Raw genomic sequence first — 21,797 nt, 5'->3', positions numbered from 1 at the left:
CTTGCGCAACAAATTTCTAATATTGTGACTAGATTAAGTAAAAGTAGGTACATAATTTTGTATATTTTCCAAAAACAACATTCTTTACATTCGTTACGTACCTAATAGAAGGTTCTCAAAATAAAACAATTAAACTTAGCTAACTTAGCGGTTTCACTCACGTATTTGTAAATTCGAAAACAATTACATTTCAGTCTCAGGGGACTAAAATTATTTTATCCACTTTTCAGCAAGCACACCAAAGCCGGAACCATTACCAAAACCAGAACCCGAAGCGGAACCAGCGGCGTCCCCAGAACCGAGCCCAGAACCCGAACCGAGCGCAGAACCGAAAGCGGAGCCAGAACCCACCGCCGAGCCGAAGGCAGAACCCGCACCAGAACCCACTTCAGAGCCAGAACCGTCCGCAGAACCCACGGCAGAACCGGAGCCAGAAACGACGACAAAGTTATCGGAATATGACAATAGGAATAAGAGAGTTGCTATGCATTCGTTGGATGGAATTGACTTCAAGAATCTTGGAAATGATGTTCAAGTGAAGACTAGCGTGTCTTATAAAGTGTCAAGTTCTAAAGGTAATTTTAAAATCATAATTAATTATACGAACGGGTCTACCGCGATTTAATTTCATTGACTCAGCTGAAACGTCGGAATTAAATGTAAAAACAATGAGTTGATATGTGTTCAAAACGCGAGAGTTTAAAGTGTTATAATTTTATACTATTACAACCAACTATGACGTTTTTTATCTGATTGTTAGGAATAATTTCTACAGAATTTTACATTAAAAAAAAAACAGATCTTGTCCTATAGATACTTTTAAGATGGTATGACTCTCATTTTCGGGAATTACTTCTAGATTTTTCACTTCCATTGCTATCAATTAAATCTCAAAAAATTTAAAGGGTCAATAAATAGAACAGTATTTAGGACAATTTACTTTGCCGAATGAAAATCGTTGTCAAGATTATTGTGTGTATTAAGTATAATGTTTTTATTATGTTAAAGGTCGTCGGAAACGAGCCGCTGCGAATGAAAGTGAGTATTTGGTTTAGTTAAGGCTTGATGGACTAAAATACACATTAATAAATGTGTCATTTTCAAGCAAAAGGTACCACATTGTCGCTTGCCATAAGGAAAATGTGACAGGTTTTTCGTATAAAGATACAAGCAATTTTCATCATTATGCTAAGCGACAATGTGGTACCTTTTGATTGAAAACTTCACAAATAATGGTTCTTGTGGTGTTCTATCGAAATGTAAAGATATAATAGTCAAATAGTCATTTTAATTGTTATTTTAAAATATGTTTCTTTTTAAATAAGGTCCTATAACTTGCGAAAGATATAGAAATAATTAAACTATAAAGATAAGACAATGTGTCGGAATCCTAGAAAAAAAAAATTAAATTCACCCATTTAATTTAAAAATGTGCTTATAAAAATTCATAAGCCAAATCATTTAAATTTTGAATTCCCTATCCGATAATTATTGAATTCCTAATACGATAAATCGATATAATGCCACATTTTTAACATTATACAAAATTACTTGCCCATGAAAACACATAAAAACTAAATTTTAATTGGACACAGCACAGAACACAGTGCAAGCACACGCAAAGCACTCACTAAAATACGCTATTTACTGTACATATTTCAATTTAAGAAAACAACATTGAATGTTTTAACTCGTGCACATACCTATTCTTATTCTTTTGGGAATTTTCACTGGTTTCAGAATTAAATTATATTCATTTTTTTAAACCAGATTAATATTTTATTTGTCGCGAGGAAGAAGAGAAAACGATATAAAATATGAAAGCATAAATATCATTAGACTTTATTTCTTTATCGGATCAGAAAAATACACGATTCAGGCCTCATCGCCTCTTAAAGACCTAATAATTCTGCATTATAAAAAAATACCAAAAAAAAAAAATTATGAGGTTGGTCATTTTTGCCGTATAAAAACTAATAGTGCTCTATAAAGGACCTATAAGTTTCCGCGATGAAATGAATTATAAAAAAAAACCTGATTTAGGTAGTTTTCCCCTTTTTAGTAAAATTCCCAAAAGTATGTAAAAATAAGCTATCTGCCCCGCACAATACCGCATGGTCACTTATGTTTACAGATGTGGAAACCTCAACCCATGACCATAGCCATGACAACCATGACCATTCCGTACCATCCTCAGAACCCAAACCATTACCTAAGTCTAGAACTAAATTTGTCCCTAAATCTAAACGAACTACTACTACCACTGTTACAACTCCAGTACCAACCACACCGGTACCTACTGATCCACCCACCCCAGAACCAACCCCAGAACCTAAATCTGAACCGGAACCTACTGCAGAACCTACCTCTGAACCGGAACCAACTACTGAACCCACCCCTGAACCAAATGCCACCCCAGAACCAACTGCTGAGCCTAAAGCAGAACCAGAACCTTCGCCTGAACCTAAATCTGAACCTGAACCTACAGCGGAACCGAAGGCTGAACCAGAGCCAACTCCAGAACCTAAATCAGAACCCGAACCGACTGCTGAACCTAAACCGAAAGAGCGTGTACCTAGTCCTAAAACATTATCAAAACTTAAAGCTAAGCCAAAACCTAGTCCTGAACCTAAATCAGAGCCAGAACCTACTCCAGAACCAAAGTCGGAACCTGAGCCTTCCCCAGAACCAAAATCAGAACCCGAGCCAACTCCAGAACCCAAGTCAGAACCCGAACCTTCCTCTGAACCTAAATCAGAACCCGAGCCTTCCCCAGAACCCAAGTCAGAACCGGAGCCTTCTCCCGAACCTAAGTCAGAACCCGAACCTTCGCCTGAACCTAAATCAGAACCTGAGCCATCACCAGAACCCAAATCTGAGCCTGAGCCGTCCCCAGAGCCAAAATCGGAACCTGAACCTTCTCCCGAACCTAAGTCGGAACCAGAACCTTCCCCTGAACCTAAGTCAGAACCCGAACCTTCCCCTGAACCTAAGTCAGAACCAGAACCTTCCCCTGAACCTAAATCAGAGCCTGAACCTTCTCCTGAACCTAAATCAGAACCCGAACCCTCCCCAGAACCCAAAGCGGAACCAGAACGCGAGACTTTGCTAGTGAAAGGACTTAAAGAAGAAACAGGTAACGCACTTGCTTTGCACATTTTTAAAACGCATTTAATACCAAAATAATGTAAAGTAAAGTAATCAGTTGAGGCAAGTGCCCAATACTAATGAGCCTACCCGTGCATACAAGTATGGTGTAGGAGCTAGATCCTTCCACCGTGATCAGACATCCTTGGTATTGGGATGACCTTTACGCTATAATTGTGGTATTTTCTATAAAAAGGGACCTTATTGTCGATGGCGCTTACTCCATTATTAACGATGCTCCGATATAAATACAATGCCGCGAGACGCTGTGCGGCGTAAGCGCCATCGACAATAAGGTCCCTTTTCATAGAAAATGCCTTAATTAATTTGTATTTTAGTTTAAGCAAAGTTACCCTATGGAGGCACTTACTCTGACTGACGGTAGGTTAACTAATTTCCTATTTTACCAAGTCTTGATATAAACTATTCTAGTTTGGTCACAAAAATAAATAATTTTTTGAAAGATAAAAACAATCCAATTTGCGTTGTAAATGGAGAAATTTGTTATTAAATGCGTTTCTTTTGTACAGCATTTATCACCAATATCACCATATTATTACTGGTTGGAGGTAACTAAACTGCATTCATTTTTGTATTCTTAAATCGCATACCTCAAGCTTCAGTCATGCAAAAAAATATTGATTTTTTATATATATCCCTCTTATATAAAACTACGCCACATCATATGCGGTCGGCATCAAAGTGTAAGTATGTATTATCATCATTAGGTAGTACATTTTTCTTAAAGTCAAACCAACAAACAAACAAACAGTTTTGGATTGCCGATATAATTCTACTTGTTTGATTGCCAGTTTTAAACTTTATGGAGTACGTATTTGTTTCTTTACTGATATGTCACCATGAAATTAAGATGTTATAAACATTGAACATGAAATGAACTCTAACGTGATAATAACAGAGTCGTGTTTAGATATTTTAATGCAATGTGCTCGATCTGATTATATATTTACCTACCTAACTAGTTATAGGGTACTAGGGTAGGTACATACATAATTTCCAAACATGTTTAACAGATATAACAAATTCAGATATTCGGCATTTTAAAACTGTTAGTTTGTTACCTTCTAGTCAGCTTTTTTTGTGCTTCGCTTTGCCGAGCTTGGCCTATGCTTTTCCTATTACCTCTTCTCTCCCTCCTCTCACCTCTTTTCTTACCTTTTCAGTCTTACTCGGGTGTGATCTTTAACGATTTGTGTCTAATACAAGTGGATGGTAATAATACGGATGTGGCCATTTTCTTCTATTTTATCTTAATCTTTTACATTTCTATAAATAATTCATGTATTTTAGGATTAAGTTTATCTTTAAGTATTTACTTGTTATGACTAAATATGTATTTTTTGTTTGTTTTAATTTCGATTGTGTATAAAAATTCGTTTTCGTACAAGTTGTGTTGCGATGTACGTATTTTTTATCATTTTAATTTGAAGCGTATGTGATTAAAGATATATTACCTACCTGTTACTAAAGAAATCTCATTATCCTGAAGTACTAGTAGGTGGCAATGGTGGCATATATAGTTTGGCAAACTTGTCAAAGGACTGTCTCATTTCAAACATAGACAGAGAGATGAGAGAGAATCATACTATCTTTGTCTTACACTAGTACTAGCACCCAAAAGAAAAGGATAAGTATAGATTTTTTGTTCTTATTTACTGACAAGATTTGCTTGACCAAATATATGTATGTAATCGCTAAAATGGTGATGATCTGATGATGCAGTCGGAAGGTTGCCAACGGAACTCTTCGATGCGAAAACACAAACACAAAAGGTAACCTTAGATACATGCAAATGAGATGAAAGACAGTCAGCAATAAAAGTTGTCACAATTTTTTTTGACAGTGATTTTCTTTTAGTGTAAATCAACATTATCAAATGCATTTGACAGGCGTTTGAGACACAGACCTGTATTTCCAGTTTATGCTTATTAAATTGACTATTTTTTTCTTAAAATACACCGTTTTCAGGTTATTTCCCCGCTCACGAGTACGTGCCGGGCTACGACTTCAACCCCATGGACTGCACGGATATAGTCATCGGCACAGCGCGCGGCAACTACCACAGAGTTCTGGACTATTACACTAGGGACAGGTAAGACAAAAATGACAAAACTAACCGTTCTCCCTCCCCTCTCGCCAGTTGAGAGGGGACAGGAGCGGCGAGTCCCACACCCCCCCCCCCCCATCAATGGCCTTCTCGCGGCCGGGGGGACGGTGCGTAACAGCATTCGCCCACTCCGTTAACAAAAAAAAGGCTACTTACCCGCTCACGCTTACGTGCTGGGCTACGTCTTCAACCCATAAAACTTATGTAAATAAAATCAATCGTTTGTTCACTAAGTTTTATAAATCCTGGTCACGGCACCAAATTGTAAACAACAATTTTACAAAATATTTCGATCAGTACGGTTTCACTCACTATTGTTTTTAATCGCTTTTGGCAACATTTTTCGGATTCGTCGGAACTATTTTACATTTAAAATATTATTACAGTATGTTTGAATGTAAATGTATTGGTTGTCAGGTCGACTCCCCGCGTGGACACGTTCTGGGGCGGGCACGACGACATCACGGCGTCTTCCGGCTTTGAGGAAAATGGCGTCACCACCATCATGTTTAGAAAGAAGCTTCAGGTACTTTGATATTCAGTTGCTCATTCAATTCGTTACTTAGAAACTGAAAGTTTGTTTAGTAATATGTAATAATTATATAAAAACAGATTGTAAAACAGATTCTTCTAATAGTTCCTATACCTACTCGTACCAAACTTGGTCGTCGTTGTATCGTAGTCGTGGGCATGAATTATTTTATTTTTTAATTCGTATGTAGATTTTCCATTTGGATAGAAAAAAGCTACAGCAGTATTGGACAGATGCGAAATGTAAAAACAACCCGACCAAAACTTTGATTTCTGCGTAACCTGCAAAGCATGTTTCTTAAAGCAGCAACCCTCAAAGTATTAACGAGCTGAAGATTTTACTTAATATCGCCGCTATACTTACTCAACCTCGTATCTGCAACACTCATTTGATGACAAAAACACCCGTATTCCGAATGAAAGAAAAGCGACATTTCCGTCAAATTATTGTTGCAGATACGAGGTTGAGTAAGTATAGCGACGATATTTTTTAAGCATTCTTTTAGAAAACGATGTTATTATGTATTTGTCAGGCTAAAGAGCCCACGGATCACTCGATCGTGGACGACGCAATGCACTTGATATGGGCGCGCGGGCAAGAGCCCGGCAAATACCGACACTCGCCACCCTCAGGAATCGAACAGGGAACTGCGTCCGTCAAGGATTTCTACAGACAGGATGAATTGAAGTATCACGGTCATGGGGGGCAGAGAGGCGTTACTAAACTCAACTTCTTCGGTGAGTGACGAAACACAATTTTTTACTTCATTCTCTAGGCAAGGGTGAGTTACGATACACCTTTTCATTCTCTAGACAAGAACTGGGAAAAGTACTGCCACTCCAAAATCGAGATATTAGTTCTTTCTTTGGGTGAACTTGAAAAGGAGACGGAGAAATTTAATCGATTAGATAACTAACTCATCAACTACAGTTATATTAATAAGCAATAAACAAATAAACTACAAAAGAGAATTTTATTCAGGTAAGTGACGCAGTAAAAATCTAATTAAAAATGATTGTAAAATTAAATACTTACTTACGGTGCAAAAACGAAACGCGCTATAAGCAGATATAAGAATGCGAATTGAAATTTAGTCATACATTTTCATTGCACAGAATTCACACACTTAAATTTTTGTATTTACCATCTTTTTCTAACAAAAAGAAAGAATTGTAAATAATAATATGTAATATTTGCAGAAGAGACCAGATCTGCGGCACTGGGCGGCATTCTACCCCTCGCGAACAAATGCGGGGGCTACTTCAAGCTACCGGCTGACTGTTCCCTCGCCAACGGCACTTGCGATTACCACGCCAGTTGGGAGTACCTCGGACAGAAGAGGGGGAAGGACTCTGTGAAGTTTACGATTGTTACCAAGGAGAGCAAGCTCTGGACTGGCATTGGGTTCAGCAACGACAAGAGAATGGTAAGTTTTCAAAGCGTCGCAAAAGAGTTTTGGCTATATTCCACGGACTAAGATATTGCACACATCACACCTTTTCATTTATTCGCAGATATATGAAGATTTTCTCATGATGCGATGTTTTCCTCGATCTCATTAGTCTATCTGTCAATCATAATTTTGCTTCAGGACTGAAGCAAAAAGGTTAGCGTTAGGAAGCAGGAAGGGTGTTTAGTTGGTTGTTAAATGTTTGGCGAATGATTGTATGTTGGTTTGTTGGTGACTTGGTATGGAACCCATTGAGATACGTTTTCTTTTGACGCTTGAATGATGATGATTTTATTCATGAATACTTATGTCATGTTTTCCTCGTCAGTCCCAGACGGATGCCATCATTGGTTGGGTGGACCCTCGCTCCACGCGCCCCTTCATCATGGACACCTGGGTGTCCGGATATGCTGCTCCCAGGGTTGACACTCAGCAGGACATTACCAAGGAGTTCGGCAGTCTCGTGGACGGAGTGACAACCCTCAGCTTCGTGAGGAAGCGGGACACTAAGGATTCTAAGGTAGGTCTTCCTTTACCTGTCACTACTTAGTTGCGTCAAACACAACGCGTACCTAAGTAGTTGCATGTTGGAACGCTATTATAGATTGATGGACTACGACACACTCGTTATAATAAAAACTTACCAGGTGTTGACACGCAAAAGACCTCAAGGGTTTGCATAAGATTTAGTGTCATCGTTCATTAAACACAACTCTTAGCTTCGTAGGAGCGATTATCATCTAGTTAACCCGCGTTCTTGAAAAGTGACCTAATTTAACATTCATTTCTTGACTTTTTAGGACTTGGCGTTCACCGATAGCCAGTGCCTCTACATGATGTTCATCCCCCACGGCGGCGGCTTCGACCCCGTCAACAAGCGGACAAGCAAGCACGCGCAGACTCCGATTGTCTCTGAGAACAGAGTCTGCATCAAACCGTGTGGACCTGGTGAGTTTCCGAGCGAAGAAACTAGCCGATAAATACTTAGGGCCTGTTGCATAAACCACACTTAACAGACGGATCAACATCACTCAACAGAGAACTATGAAAGCAAAGGCTTTAACGGTGACAGACGGTATGGTACAACCATTGTTGCAGCATTGTATGTAAGTTCTAGCAAGATACCATAATAATGTAATCTTTTTGAACTGTCTTCATTGTCTTAATTTATTATAATTTGGTTTAAGCGATTCGAAAGAGCTGATCCCAGATTAAAAAAGCCTAGATGCCGGCTAAGATTTTGTTCACGGAATTCTCAGAATAGTATTTATTATGCTGTAGATATGGTGGGAGGATGGCAAACTTTTAAGAAAAAGTGCGAGCCATAATAAAACAGTATATACAAATCATTCGTTTCTAAAATTTCGTTATTTCGCCTCAATATCCAACAGATTACATGATAATAAATTGGGTTACAATAATGATGATGTTTATGTTTATTTATGTAAATTGTACACCATCACAGTGCCCATTTTATTTAATTTTATTATTATTGAAATAAAACTATGAAAACGGATTATATCGCGTATATTGAATTTATAATACATCCCGACGTTATTATTATTATTATTTTTTCGTTTCCAGAACCGGCCGAAGACGAAGTAACAACAGAAGCTATCATCCCCGGCCAAGCAGCATACACCATGCTGATCCGCATCACAGGCTTAGCTGACAGCTTCAAGCCACCAGCCGAAGGGTCCCAGGAGTTCGCAGAACTGAAGAGACAGGTCGAGGACAGCCTTATTCGAGAGGTCTCCAAGAATAAGGGGTACCGGGGTCTGCAGCTCAATGGATTTATGCAGTAAGTAAAAATCCTAGAAATGAGGGCTATCGCGTTTAATTTGTAGTGTAGACGAAGGTCTTTCAAAATGTCAAATGCATAGAATTTTTGGGGGTTACAAGCTTTTTTATCGCGAATTTTCACTCCTCATTCATAATTGTGGTAAATCTTTTTCCATCTTTGATTAATCATGGTAAAGGTTTTAAAAAAGTGCCAACTAAAATATGTACAAAATTTAAAAAATGCCAAATTTAGACGTTAAAATACCTTTTAGTGTATTATAACGTATAGTTTTTTTTATAATAAGCAGCAGAATTTTGAGATCTGTTTTTTTGGACCTCATTTTACAGTGGCGCCAACAGTTGAGCACAAAAACGGTAGGTCTCCAAGAATAAAGGATACCGTTTAGGCCCTTCAGGGGCCGCAACTAAATGTATTTATGCAGTAAGACTCAGTAAGTGAACGTAGAAAGTAGTTTAATTCATTCCATTGTGATCAGCATCACAGGCCTAGCTTGTGACCTAACAGGAAGTGTAATAATATGTGGTATTTTCTATGAAAAGGGACCTTGTTGTCGATGGCGCTTACGCCATTATTAACGATGCTCCGATATAAATACAACGCTGCGCGACGCTGTGCGGCGTAAGCGCCATCGACAATAAGGTCCCTTTTCATAGAAAATGCCTCATATATCTAGAAACAAGTTTTAAACTGAGCACAAAAGGTTACATTGCTTTTTGATGTTCGCAGTGAAGAAAAGTTACTTTACCTTTAGAAATTTGTTATGGTTCTCTTTAAGAATTTTGAACTAAATTGAGTTTAATTCTTTCTTTCTTCTTTCTCGAGTTGTCCCGTCTTTTTGACGGCCGGGGTCTGCTTGGCAACTAATTCCAAGAATTGGCGTAGGCACTAGTTTTTACGAGAGCGATCTGAACTACCAACCCAGAGGGTAAACTAGGCCTTTTTTTATTAGTTCGGTTTCCTCCAGCGATAAGTTCGAATTCTTATTTAAATATTTCAATTCTCATACGAATGGAAAATCAAGGTTATGTATTTTTTTTCAGGAACGAAACCAAAGCCATAATAGCAGAGCTGACCCTAAAATCGATGGAAAGCAACTTTATCGAGGGCTCTAGCGCGCGCTCGCTCGGCGCGGCGCCGCGCAATGAGAGCGACAAGGACGGCGATAGACAACGGTGGGAGAGGGCTGTTAGAGATACGCTGGCGCCGGGGAAGGTTGGGAACCTTAACGTGGACCCAGAGTTCTTGGTGCTGGTGCCGCAGAGTCGTAAGTACTTTTTCAAATCGCCAATTCGAAAAAGGCCGTTTTCTTCCCTGCTAGTAGTGCTAGTAGGGATCAAAGTGGCACTTTTCTTCCCTGCTATTATGGATGGTACAGAAAGGATGCCAATCTCTTATGGCAGAATTGTTGCAAAAGTGACCGCTTTCAGCTTTAAATAATAGTTCCTAATCTCTCCGGTGGCGCTAGTTAGACTCTGGGACATGAGTATAACATGACCCATATAAGGCAACAAATAACCCGACCAAATTACGTAGGTTGTTTTTGGTAGTATTTCGGTGTATGGTGGCGCCGCCTAATTACTGTTTTTTGATGGACACTTTTCATACATAGAGATTTGGCTCCTATATATAGTCTCCATGCCTGCTATAATCCTTTTCAAATAGCTTGAGCTCTGTGACACTTGAGCTTATTCCACTCCACGCCATGAACGTTTCAGGTCATAAAAAAATATAATTGAATCGCAAAAAACAAATAAAAATGTATATTACCATAGTTTAAAATATTTCGTAAAAATAAATACAAATCATTTAAAACATATGATTATGTTACAAAACTAAAAAGATAAATTTTAATATCGTCAAGTCTCATTGTGTAAAACGAAACTCAATTACAATAGAGCTTTACTTTGTCTATCGACCGAATCGATTCCGCCATCTTGTCAAATCGTTTAGCTCGCGTCATCTCCTGTAATCAGGGCTCGGAACCGGTATTTTTTTTAAACCCCGAAATAGCCCAATATTTTGAATTTTTTTATGCTCATTACGTAGGACTGAATCATGTATTTAGGAAACAATTTTGCATTATTAAAACGTCCCATTAAAAATTAAATTATAAACAAAAGAACGAAAAAGAACGTAATAATACCGGTATTTTTGTATGGAGCAAATACCGGTTTCCGACCCCTGCCTGTAATGTTTGTTTAAAAAATATATCAACCGATTACGTTCCCTTAGCACATTTAATCGAAAATCGTAAAAAATCGATTCGACTTAACATTGTCACAACCCTTTGATTGTTAAATGACATGTGTCACAGAGCTCAAGCTGTTTGAAAGGGATTATAGGAGGAATCAGAGCAACACTTTTCTGTTCTAGGACACTATTTTTACATTTTATGCATATTATTTTTTAGCTTAAATAATATTTTAAAACATAATTACCTCAAATGATGTAAAATGCAGTATGTGTCACATTATAGCAAAATTATTTCCATCTTGGTCGTAACACACTTGAATCCCTCACTACGCTCAGGGTTCTACTTTAGAATCCCTCGCTACTCTCGGGATTTTATTATAGAATATCCATCGCTTCGTGTAGGATTCAATGTATGCCCTCGCCGTAAATATGTAATTTTGCTCCCTTGTGACACAATCTACTATTTTTGATACAAAATTTACAAGCATTGGCAGCCCAGTGGATCTGACGGCCGACTTTCATTTCGGAGGTCGCGGGTTCAAACCCCGGCTCGTACCAATGTGTTTTTCGGAACTTATGTACGAAATATCATTTGACATTTACCACTAGCTTTTCGGTGAAGGAAAACATCGTGAGGAAACCTGCATACATCTGCGAAAAAATTCAAAGGTATGTAGAAAGGTAAAGGTAGGTAGGTGGTAAAGGTATGTGTAGTCCCCAACCCGCATTGGGCCAGCGTGGGGACCATAACCCAAGCCTTCATGAGAGGAGCCCTGTGCCCAGCAGTGGGACGCATGTATATAGGCTGAGTTCTTTTTTTTATGTATAACATTTATTTCCTGTATGTATATACATACAGAAAATAAATGTTATACAGGTGTCATATGACACTTGTATTTTTTATTTCCAGTACTATCAACCCAGTCCATCCCCGACGAGGACGAAAGCGACAACGCTCGCTCATTCTTCGGCCTCGCCGAGACCAAACTATACGTCGTCGTCGGTTGTTTAGTAGCGCTTATATTAGTAGCGTTATTACAAGCCGGGTGCACCTTGTATAGGAGCAGCAGTGGGAAACGGAAAGTGAGTATGATGGTTTTTATTCGTAGGCCTCGTAAAGACCTATTTTTGTATAAGTGGGTTGTGTAGTAGCGCTTATATTAGTAGCGTTATTACAAGCCGGGTGCACCTTGTATAGAAGCAGCAGTGGGAAACGGAAAGTGAGTATGATGGTTTTTATTCGTAGGCCTCGTAAAGACCTATTTGTATAAGTGGGTTGTGTAGTAGCGCTTCTATTAGTAGCGTTATTACAAGCCGGGTGCACCTTGTATAGAAGCAGCAGTGGGAAACGGAAAGTGAGTATGATGGTTTTTATTCGTAGGCCTCGTAAAGACCTATTTTTGTATAAGTGGGTTGTGTAGTAGCGCTTATATTAGTAGCGTTATTACAAGCCGGGTGCACCTTGTATAGGAGCAGCAGTGGGAAACGGAAAGTGAGTATGATGGTTTTTATTCGTAGGCCTCGTAAAGACCTATTTGTATAAGTGGGTTGTGTAGTAGCGCTTATATTAGTAGCGTTATTACAAGCCGGGTGCACCTTGTATAGGAGCAGCAGTGGGAAACGGAAAGTGAGTATGATGGTTTATTCGTAGGCCTCGCAAATACCTATTTGTATAATTTTTTTTTCGCGATTTCTTGGTTGGTCCCATAGTAAAAGTTGCTCAGTATAATCCCAAAACCTCCCAGGCAACGGGAATGCACTTATTTTTTAGCCACCTATATATCCTCGCCTAGTATCCACAATTATAGTCATACTCGTATGAGCTGTCCTAGCCAAGTTGTTTTTTGGAAGATTGTCCTATAATATGTAATTATTATGAAAAAAAGCTAATATTTGTAATTTTATATGTTTTTCAGGAGCAACTGATCCCGAACGCAGCCTGGAAGGACTATTCCACGGCCAACACCAACTACGCATTCGAGCCGTTTGAAAACGACGACAAATACAACAGTACCACATCTACCGCTCCGCTGAGAGAGAGGCCTACGTCCGCTCCTTTGAGGCCTACGAACCCACCTCCACCGAGGCCAGGTAACTAACACTTTGAAAATTACAACAGTACCTTGTCTACACCTACAGCACAATTCATCTATTCCAAATTGTTAGGTTACCTAGGTATTCTGTGGGTCTTTTACTGGCTTTTCGATTGTAACTTAATTTCATCCTATTAATTTGCCATTGATTATTTTGGCTTAAAGTTTTCGTATTAACGATGTCACTCAATTATAGTTACACAATTTATAACCCTAAAACGCAGTCTTGAATTTTTTTATTGAAATGTCACCGTATAGTGTTTGAAAAATAATATAACGTGCAAATCCCATCAAAAACGTTATAAGTAGTTATTGCCTAACTTGTTCCATTTATTTTACTGTTAATGTAAACATTTCAGGAAGCAACAACAAAATGGCGCCCAACGGCAAGAACGGCAAAATGGCGGTCAACGGCAACGGAAACAAGATGGCTGCCAACGGAAACGGAAACGTTAAGCCCAAGCACCCGAACAGCGCCGCGCAATATTACCACGAGACGCGCTCGCTGCAGCGGCCCCGGCCGCCGCAACCACAATACGGGTGAGTGCTGTGTACTGCAGCTTGTAGCTGAACAAGATGGCCGCCAACGGCTAAGGAAACAAGATGGCCGCCAACGGAAACGACAAGGTGGCGCCCAAGCACTCGAACAGTGTTTTCACGGAAACGTACGAACATGTCTTGCTGTTTCAATCAGTCTCGGTACAAAAAGTACTGAGGTTACTGAAGTAGCATGACAAATACGAATTCCGAGAAAATACGATGGAAAACAAATATGCACTATACATCTGTACCTTCCGCTCCGCTCAATTGCGTGAGACAGCGCTATTCACGTATATATAATGTCCCACTCGCACACCAGTGGCATACGGATTCGCATTAGATAAGTGTGAAACCGCGTTAGTTGTTAGTCATCAAAAATATTCTGTGATATTGATATACGACGTAGTGTACCTTTTTAACACTATTTGAGGACAAAAGACCGGTAGAGAAAATCAAAACGAAAAAAAAAAAAAAAAAAAAAAATTACAAATTAAAAAAAAATACCTACGCATTATTGCCTATTGTACATCTTTGTACACGTGCAGCTTATGGGTGTGCTATACGCAGAGAGCCTATGGAGCCCTCCGGGTCCAATATAACAACGCGTTCCGGGTGCTGGTGGGGCTGCCCCGCTTCTGTAGCGCATCTGGGATGTTTGCGATGGCGCGTATGGATTGCTTTTACGCGACCATACGCAAGCGATGCTCATCCCTGGTGCGCCGGGTGCGGGCCAGCCCCAACCCCATCCTGCGCTCTATTGCGGACAGGTTTGACTGTCCATACTTGAGGCACTGCTGTGAGATGCATGTTTCTTGCAGCCCATATTTTGTGTAACTTATTAATTATGTACTAACATTAGGGATAAGAATTAATATTGTAAACTAACAAATTTTATGAGTCATGTTACTTGAAATAAATAAAATTTATTTATTTATTTATTTATTATGGCAAAAAAATAAATTTTGTCAAAAATCATCATTTTGGAAAAGAGCGGATACTCTTCAAACTGCTGCATCGATTTTTATCAAACATAGCTAAGAAGCATCGCAAGAAAACTCGCTTTCACGTAAAAAAAACCGCATCGAAATCGGTCCTTCGGAGAGCTACCTTGACACAGACAGACAGACAGATATTAGCGTCAAACATATAACAGTTATAACACCCCTCTTTTTGCGAATTTTGCGTCGGGGTAAATATGGTAAAACCAAGTAAAACCTAATAAATAAACTATTTAGGTTAAAACCAGTTGTTAAAGTCACAATGTCGATCTAATATTCTAACCTAAAACAATCAAATCACAGTCTAAAGCTTTTTAAACGTACCTACCTAAATAATTTAATAAATTAAAATCGGTCAAGTGCGAGTCGGACTCGCACACGAAGGTTTCCGTACCATTACGCAAAAACGGCAAAAAATCTCGTTTGTTGTATGAGAGCCCCACTTAAATATTTATTTTATTCCGTTTTTAGTATTTGTTGTTATATCGGCAAACAGAAATACATCTTCTGTGAAAATTTCGACTGTCTAGCTATCACGGTTCATGAGATACGGCCTGGTGACAGACGGACAGAAAGACAGACAGACGGACGGACGGGCACCGGAGTCTTACTTAGTAATAGGGTCCCGTCTACCCTTTGGGTACGGCAATAAAGGAATGAACGAACCCTAAAAATCAATAATTTTTGTTTCCAAAGCCACAGTGGGTAACAACCCATTATATTTCCACCCTTATTTTTATAGTGTCAAAGTCAATAAGGGTGGATCAATTGGGGTAAAAAAGCGGTTTGCCAAGCAGCAAGGAATTTCACCAGGTTTTCTGTGCGACCGTGTGGCCTAATGGATAAGGCGTCGGACTTCGGATCCGAAGATTGCAGGTTCGAGTCCTGTCACGGTCGAATGATTCTTTTTGTGTTTTTTAGTTTTTATTTAAAGCTGTTGTTTATTTTAGTTGTGTAATTTTTGGTCTGATTTGGCACATTAAAAATATGACGTAAATTGAGCATAAGTTTTATCGGTAGCTTATTTTTTTATACACGCGTTCGTTTTATTTTCTGTACTGACACTAATAATAATTACGGCGATTAAAACCCCGGGATGTCCCTTCGGGACCCGGCGTCATCCCATGAATATGATAGAGAAAAGAATAATTAAACTCTTATAATAAAAAAAAGGTGATTAAAAACATAGTGAATGGTGATTATACTGATTATAAAGAATTTTTTACGGCAAATTATGCAAACTTAATTATTTAAAATTTGCTGCAGTTTATCTGAAATAAATGAATTTATTTTATTTTTAGGGAGCGATAATGTAAAGTCTAATAAATCGTGTATTTCTCAACGAGCGAGAAGTCGAGAACGACAACTATACAGTGCTATAGCTATAACTTTTTTTATGAATTGTCCATTGGTCATGTCCATGTCTCAAGTGGGAACCAGGCAACTAAAGAAAATAATAAAATTTCACATGAAAATATGAAGTTTTTAATCGCACTTTGTTCTGTCAAAGTCGGTGCAGAGTTAATTTAAACCAGTGCCATACTCAACCTTTTTTATGAGGGCCACAAAGACGAAACGGTTTTGTCTCGTTGTAGCCCCGGGCCGCAAGATGAATTTGCTTAAAGGTGACGTTCGGATGGCAAGATCGGCAAGGTCTTACAATAATTAGTACCAGGATTACCTGGCGGGCCACGTAAACCCGGCGGGCCGAACTTTGAGTTTGGCTTGTTTAGAAGGACTCTATAACCAGAAATACAGACTTTATTGGTAAATATAAACAGTACATTTTACACGTCATAAACACTATTGAGTACTTAATTATAACCTTATCATTAGATATAAGTAACAAACAAGTAACATTCTAACATTATTAGTAGGTAGGTAGGTACTAGAACCTGTTTTCGAACGGTGCTGGGTCAATTACTTACCGGCGCACTCGTAAAGTCAGCAATACGATAGTATGCCTGATCTATAAGAAATGATTTAAGTTTCTTTTTGAATATCGCATCGCTAGTCGAGTCTTTAATGACATTAGGTACGGAGTTGTAGGCAATCGGTCCCATGACGTCGAGCGATTGTCGAGACTTAGCGAGTCGATGCTTTGGGAATTGCAACCGTGGTCGTCTTCGCGTCGAGGTGTCACAAATTTTAGCGCTATATTTATAATTATGTATATTGTAACCGTAATGACTGTATATTACGGCTGTATTTTTTTAATAAATAAGCCCACCACATTAATTTCTCTAGCAATGTTTATAACAAAGCTAAGGTTCGTAAGTGTTGTTATGGTATTGTTTCCTCGTGCAGGTACTCTAGTGGGGCGGACCGCTCGCGCTCGCGCGCGACGTACTCGCTGCCGCGCGGGCGCGACGCGGCGCAGCCGGACTTCTACTTCATGCCGTCGCAGCGCAAGTACGAAGGTGAAGTCGTTAGGGTCTACGTCGACTATAGGGACAGGGAATAACTTAACTATGCTTTAATATTGTACCCCTGTAGCAAATATCATAATGCTTAACGAAAATGAGGTAGTAGTATTGCCCCATAGAGCAATGCCGTACGGGTAGGCAAATCTAACATATGCATAGTATTTGAAGGTTGTTACAATTGAGTATAGGGACAGGGCAGTATAGGGTAGTCTCTTTAATATTAGGCCCTTATAAAAAAAAATCCTATGCTTAATATAACGAACACAGAGGCGCAGTTATACCGCACAATGATGTCATATACAATATGTATTTATATCAAAACGAGGGATAAGTAGTACTCCATAAGATAATGCCTTATGGGTATACTAGCTTAACATGCATAGTACTTGAAGGATGATAAAAATAGAGGGACGGGGTATTAGTATTAAACATTAAACGATACCTCTTTATTCAAATACGACATAATACTTTTTCACATAACTACGGATTTCGACTAAAAGTAAAGAACTTGCATTTTATTTGATAATTCTAGATTCTTTTTTGAAGTAAGTAGTTACATATATGTGGGAAAATTGATTGGATTTAATTACATTTGTCTAGTTGAACGAAAAAAAAATTGTCTATGCTTTTGATAAGATCCCGTTTTCTACTGAGCATCACATTTTGGTTTCTGGTTACGTACTTAGACTACTTAGCAATATTATTATTTTAAGTTTTAGACAGGTGAACAGCTTTAATGTATAGGTAGTGTAGTGTAGTTTATTTAGTTGGTTGTATTTAAAAATGTGCCAGTGTATTTAGTAGTTGGGGTTGTGTAAATACTATATTATTTTTGTAGCATTTTTTCTTTTATCAAAAATTTATCTAGTAACGAAAAATAAATCTAGATGTTTAAATAATGTAGTATAAACACATAATATTTTAATTTGTATTGCTCGGAGTAAAATAATATTAAAATCTGCTGATATTGTACTTATGTTTAATAAACTTATATTATACGTATGATAATGCTTGCTAACATAATAGAGAGTATATGCGTCTTAAAGAGCTTTAATATTGCATGGAAAAATATCTCCGTTATTTATGTATAAAAAAAATCTAAATTGCATGAAAATATATAAATTTGAACGTTGAGACAAACAAAACAAAAATTCCAATATTATAATGCGTGTATTGTTACATACTATAAGTATACGAGTATGTATTCATATTGTATTTTAAATATTTGCGTGTATATTTTTTATAAACATCAAATTAATGGCAAGTAAGGAATTGTGATTTTGGTTGTTAATGTGGCTTTCTTAGAAGTTTTATAGCAATGCACTAATTTTATTTTTGCACTAGAATATGTAATTGTACATATTATTTGGCATGTTATTTTATAATAACTTATTATGAAATTACAGAGCAAGAAACTAGAGTACTTTTTATTGTTAAAAATATAATATGATTTTAATAACGTATCTTCTTATTTTAACAGTGAATATTACTAACTAATGCTTTAAAAAGTAGCTAATTTTGAGTAGAAAATGGTTTGGTGTATTGCACATAAAATAATAATAATACATTTAAATCCTTTAAAATCAGCACACATCTTTAACATTAACAAAAATAACTTTCTGTAAAAAAAATCTCGATATTTATTTGAACTATTTATTTTTTCCAGATTTTTGACGGAGTTGACGGGCGATAATTTCTAGTTACCAATAATTCTTTTGCACCGAACTTTTTATGTTACATTAGGACATTCCCACTTTTTTTTATTACTCCCAAACCAGATCTAGTCTCGTGTCACAGTTTTAAAATAAGTTATTTTATTCACCTCTTTACTCTTAAGGCGACATATTGTAAATAATTGCTGTATATTGCGATATATCTATATATATATATATACGGAGCAAGTGGCGGGTTCTTTAAATATAATTAATTTTAACATGAATGTACCTTCGATAAAAAGTAATATTATAAAATGTTATGTTTATTATATTAGTACTTATATAAATGTTGAAATAATACTGGACCGTATTGCTGATTTTAACTTAGGACTTCGATCAAATGTTTTAAAGAATAATCTTAATTTATATACATTATTCATTTTCTCTTCAAAAATATACAAATTATAAAATTAACCAGGTTAATTAACCAGTAATTAAAGTTAAGATTGAAATGTCAACTTAAAGGACCCTAAAAACAGTGGAAACAGGTTACTGTGTAATCTCTATACAAAGTTACCCGTTTTCGTAACTTGAGAGTAATTTATAATTTCGGAAATCTTAAGAAAATTGACAATTTATAAGACGTGACGTTATCATTACATTATTGACGAATATTTTGTGATTGTGTTATTTTAATTATAATTTTTGAGGATTCACAGAACATGAGCATGAGGTTAAAAGGTTCAATGAATATAATTCAAATTTGTACTTAAAAATATTAATAAGTGTTTTTGTAAGATTATATAATAAGTTTTGTACATATAGCGTTTAAAAATAATATTTTTTTAAATAATAAATTAACTAATATAAATGTAAACTAGATAAGTGTTTTACAAAGAGATTCTAGATTAGTAATCAGAAAATTAAAACTGCTCACATTTATTACGGAAACTATTATTTGTGTAACTAATGAATTGTTTACAAAGGTTTTATTCACAGATTTAACCTAATAAAAAAGAATCTTATGTTATGAAATAGTATCACTGCGCTCGTAGTACTAAACAACAACAATTGATGAATTTTCCATTATATGTGTATTAATTACATTATTGCGATTTGCTTACAATTAGAGTGTAATCTCGATAATCCGGCACTTCGATGGATACCCAATAATCCGGCACTAAAATTACGAACAAATGATCACTTTATGTCCTAATTTACTATGTGCGCCATTGTGCGCTTACATTTTCTCTCTTCAATCTTTATAAATGGTTAAGTACCAGATAAGAGTGGAATTTTCTTTAATTTAGTATTTTAGTAAAATGTATTTCTACGGCATTACTATAAAACATCAATAATATGCAGATTTGCTCTTACTTCCAGTAATCCGGCTCTCTCGTGTCAGCATTAGTGCCTGATTAGTGAGATTGTACTGTATGCCATTATTGAGTTCACAACTACTCATTACAAGGAACAGATTATTGATATTATTGGTGAATCTCTAATTTGACATGAAATCAATCTTTAGGTTGAATAACGTGTAAAAAGCATTTTTGTTCACAATGTTTAAAGATATACTGGACCTAAGATTATAACATTGGAATAAATTCGTTGTCTATAGAACATAATATTATGTTTTATTTGGAAGAATAAGGAAACCAAGTTAGCTTCTAAAAATTCATATACCGGGCGTGATATTATGTATTTTATTATAATTCTTTTTTATTTTCGGAGGTTTTATAGCTTCTGAAACCTATTCTGAGGATTAAACACTTGACAATTTTTTCGTAAGTTTACAAAAAACCGGCCAAAGGGTTCCGTACCATTACGCAAAAACGGCAAAAAAATCACGTTTGGTGTATGGGAGCCCCAGTTAAATATTTATTTTATTCTGTTTTAGTATATATTATATAGCGGCAACAGAAATACATTACAAATTTCAACTGTCTAGCTATCACGGTTCATGAATGAGATACAGCCTGGTGACAGACAGACGGACAGCGGAGTCTTAGTAATAGGGTCCCGTTTTCCTTTGGGTACGGAACCCTAAAAAGCATTTTTCCCCTCACTAGCTCGGAAAGTTGTCTTTTATCCTTCAAAACAAGCGGGGAAAAACGCGTTTTATCCACTAGTGGGGAAAGTAATTTGACCTTGGATGGAGCGTGTTTAAGTAGCTTGACAGATAACAAAACGTAAAACGCTCATGATAATGGTTCGTTCGATATTAATTATCATTAAATAAATGGTTTGAGAATCTAATAAAAAATACCAGATTTAGCTTTATTTAATGATTTTAAGTCATACACCTTAAAATTTCATAAGAAACGGTGTTTTTTTTTATAATGATGTTAAATATAATTCTGAACGCACAAGTTGAGTCGATGCAATTTTAAAACGCATCGTTGACATTTCATACGTCAGAAATGTCAACAGTCAACAAATTTTTTACTTAAAAACTTTTCTCACCGACTCGCGTAAAAATACACAACTTCAGACTTTTCTGTTATAATATCGTAAAAAAATTAGTGATTCCAGTGATGAAGATGATCTAACGCCTGTGGATGTTGCACTTTCCTCGCTATAGTGAGGTGAAAAGTTTTGTGTTACACACGGGTGCAAATGTATTTTACTTCTCGTGTCTTGAAACACGAGCAAGCGAAAGGATTCTATAATTGAACCACGAGCAAAGCGAGTGGTTCTAAAATAGAATCCTGAGCGTAGCGAGTAATTCTACACTCGCGGGTAAAATACAACTTTGCACCCTTGTATAACAAATAACTATATTTTAACTGCTGTCAGTTTACTCAATAATTGTGACAATTGACAAGGTA

General features: G+C 37.1%; 1 protein-coding gene and 1 non-coding gene across 5 annotated transcripts in view; both read left to right on the top strand.

Annotated features, from left to right (window-relative positions):
• The window catches only part of LOC134754755 (uncharacterized), a 104,687-nt gene extending 85,376 nt beyond the window's left edge, over positions 1 to 19,311 (top strand). The window contains exons 10-25 of one of the 4 annotated variants that reach the window (XM_063691104.1): positions 231 to 575; positions 1,009 to 1,038; positions 2,135 to 3,136; positions 5,137 to 5,260; positions 5,693 to 5,801; positions 6,340 to 6,544; positions 7,007 to 7,233; positions 7,586 to 7,777; positions 8,058 to 8,205; positions 8,842 to 9,058; positions 10,102 to 10,325; positions 12,165 to 12,337; positions 13,171 to 13,345; positions 13,707 to 13,887; positions 17,193 to 17,305; positions 18,978 to 19,311. In XM_063691104.1, the coding sequence (XP_063547174.1) occupies positions 231 to 575; positions 1,009 to 1,038; positions 2,135 to 3,136; positions 5,137 to 5,260; positions 5,693 to 5,801; positions 6,340 to 6,544; positions 7,007 to 7,233; positions 7,586 to 7,777; positions 8,058 to 8,205; positions 8,842 to 9,058; positions 10,102 to 10,325; positions 12,165 to 12,337; positions 13,171 to 13,345; positions 13,707 to 13,887; positions 17,193 to 17,305; positions 18,978 to 18,985 (3,473 nt within the window). In that variant the 3' untranslated portion in view covers positions 18,986 to 19,311. Of the gene's footprint in view, positions 1 to 230; positions 576 to 1,008; positions 1,039 to 2,134; positions 3,137 to 5,136; positions 5,261 to 5,692; positions 5,802 to 6,339; positions 6,545 to 7,006; positions 7,234 to 7,585; positions 7,778 to 8,057; positions 8,206 to 8,841; positions 9,059 to 10,101; positions 10,326 to 12,164; positions 12,338 to 13,170; positions 13,346 to 13,706; positions 13,888 to 17,192; positions 17,350 to 18,977 lie in introns of those variants that run through there. The other 3 variants (XM_063691112.1, XM_063691097.1, XM_063691122.1) reach the window with 3 other exon arrangements.
• Positions 15,710 to 15,782, top strand: Trnar-ucg (transfer RNA arginine (anticodon UCG)). Its single transcript has one exon. It is a non-coding gene; the product is annotated as a tRNA-Arg (tRNA).
• Positions 19,312 to 21,797: the final 2,486 nt, after the last annotated feature.

The sequence above is a fragment of the Cydia strobilella genome, chromosome 2 (genome assembly GCF_947568885.1).
Source record: "Cydia strobilella chromosome 2, ilCydStro3.1, whole genome shotgun sequence".
NCBI lineage: Eukaryota > Metazoa > Arthropoda > Insecta > Lepidoptera > Tortricidae > Cydia > Cydia strobilella.
Note: the sequence above shows the minus strand (reverse complement) of the source record. Positions and strands in the feature narration are given on the sequence as shown.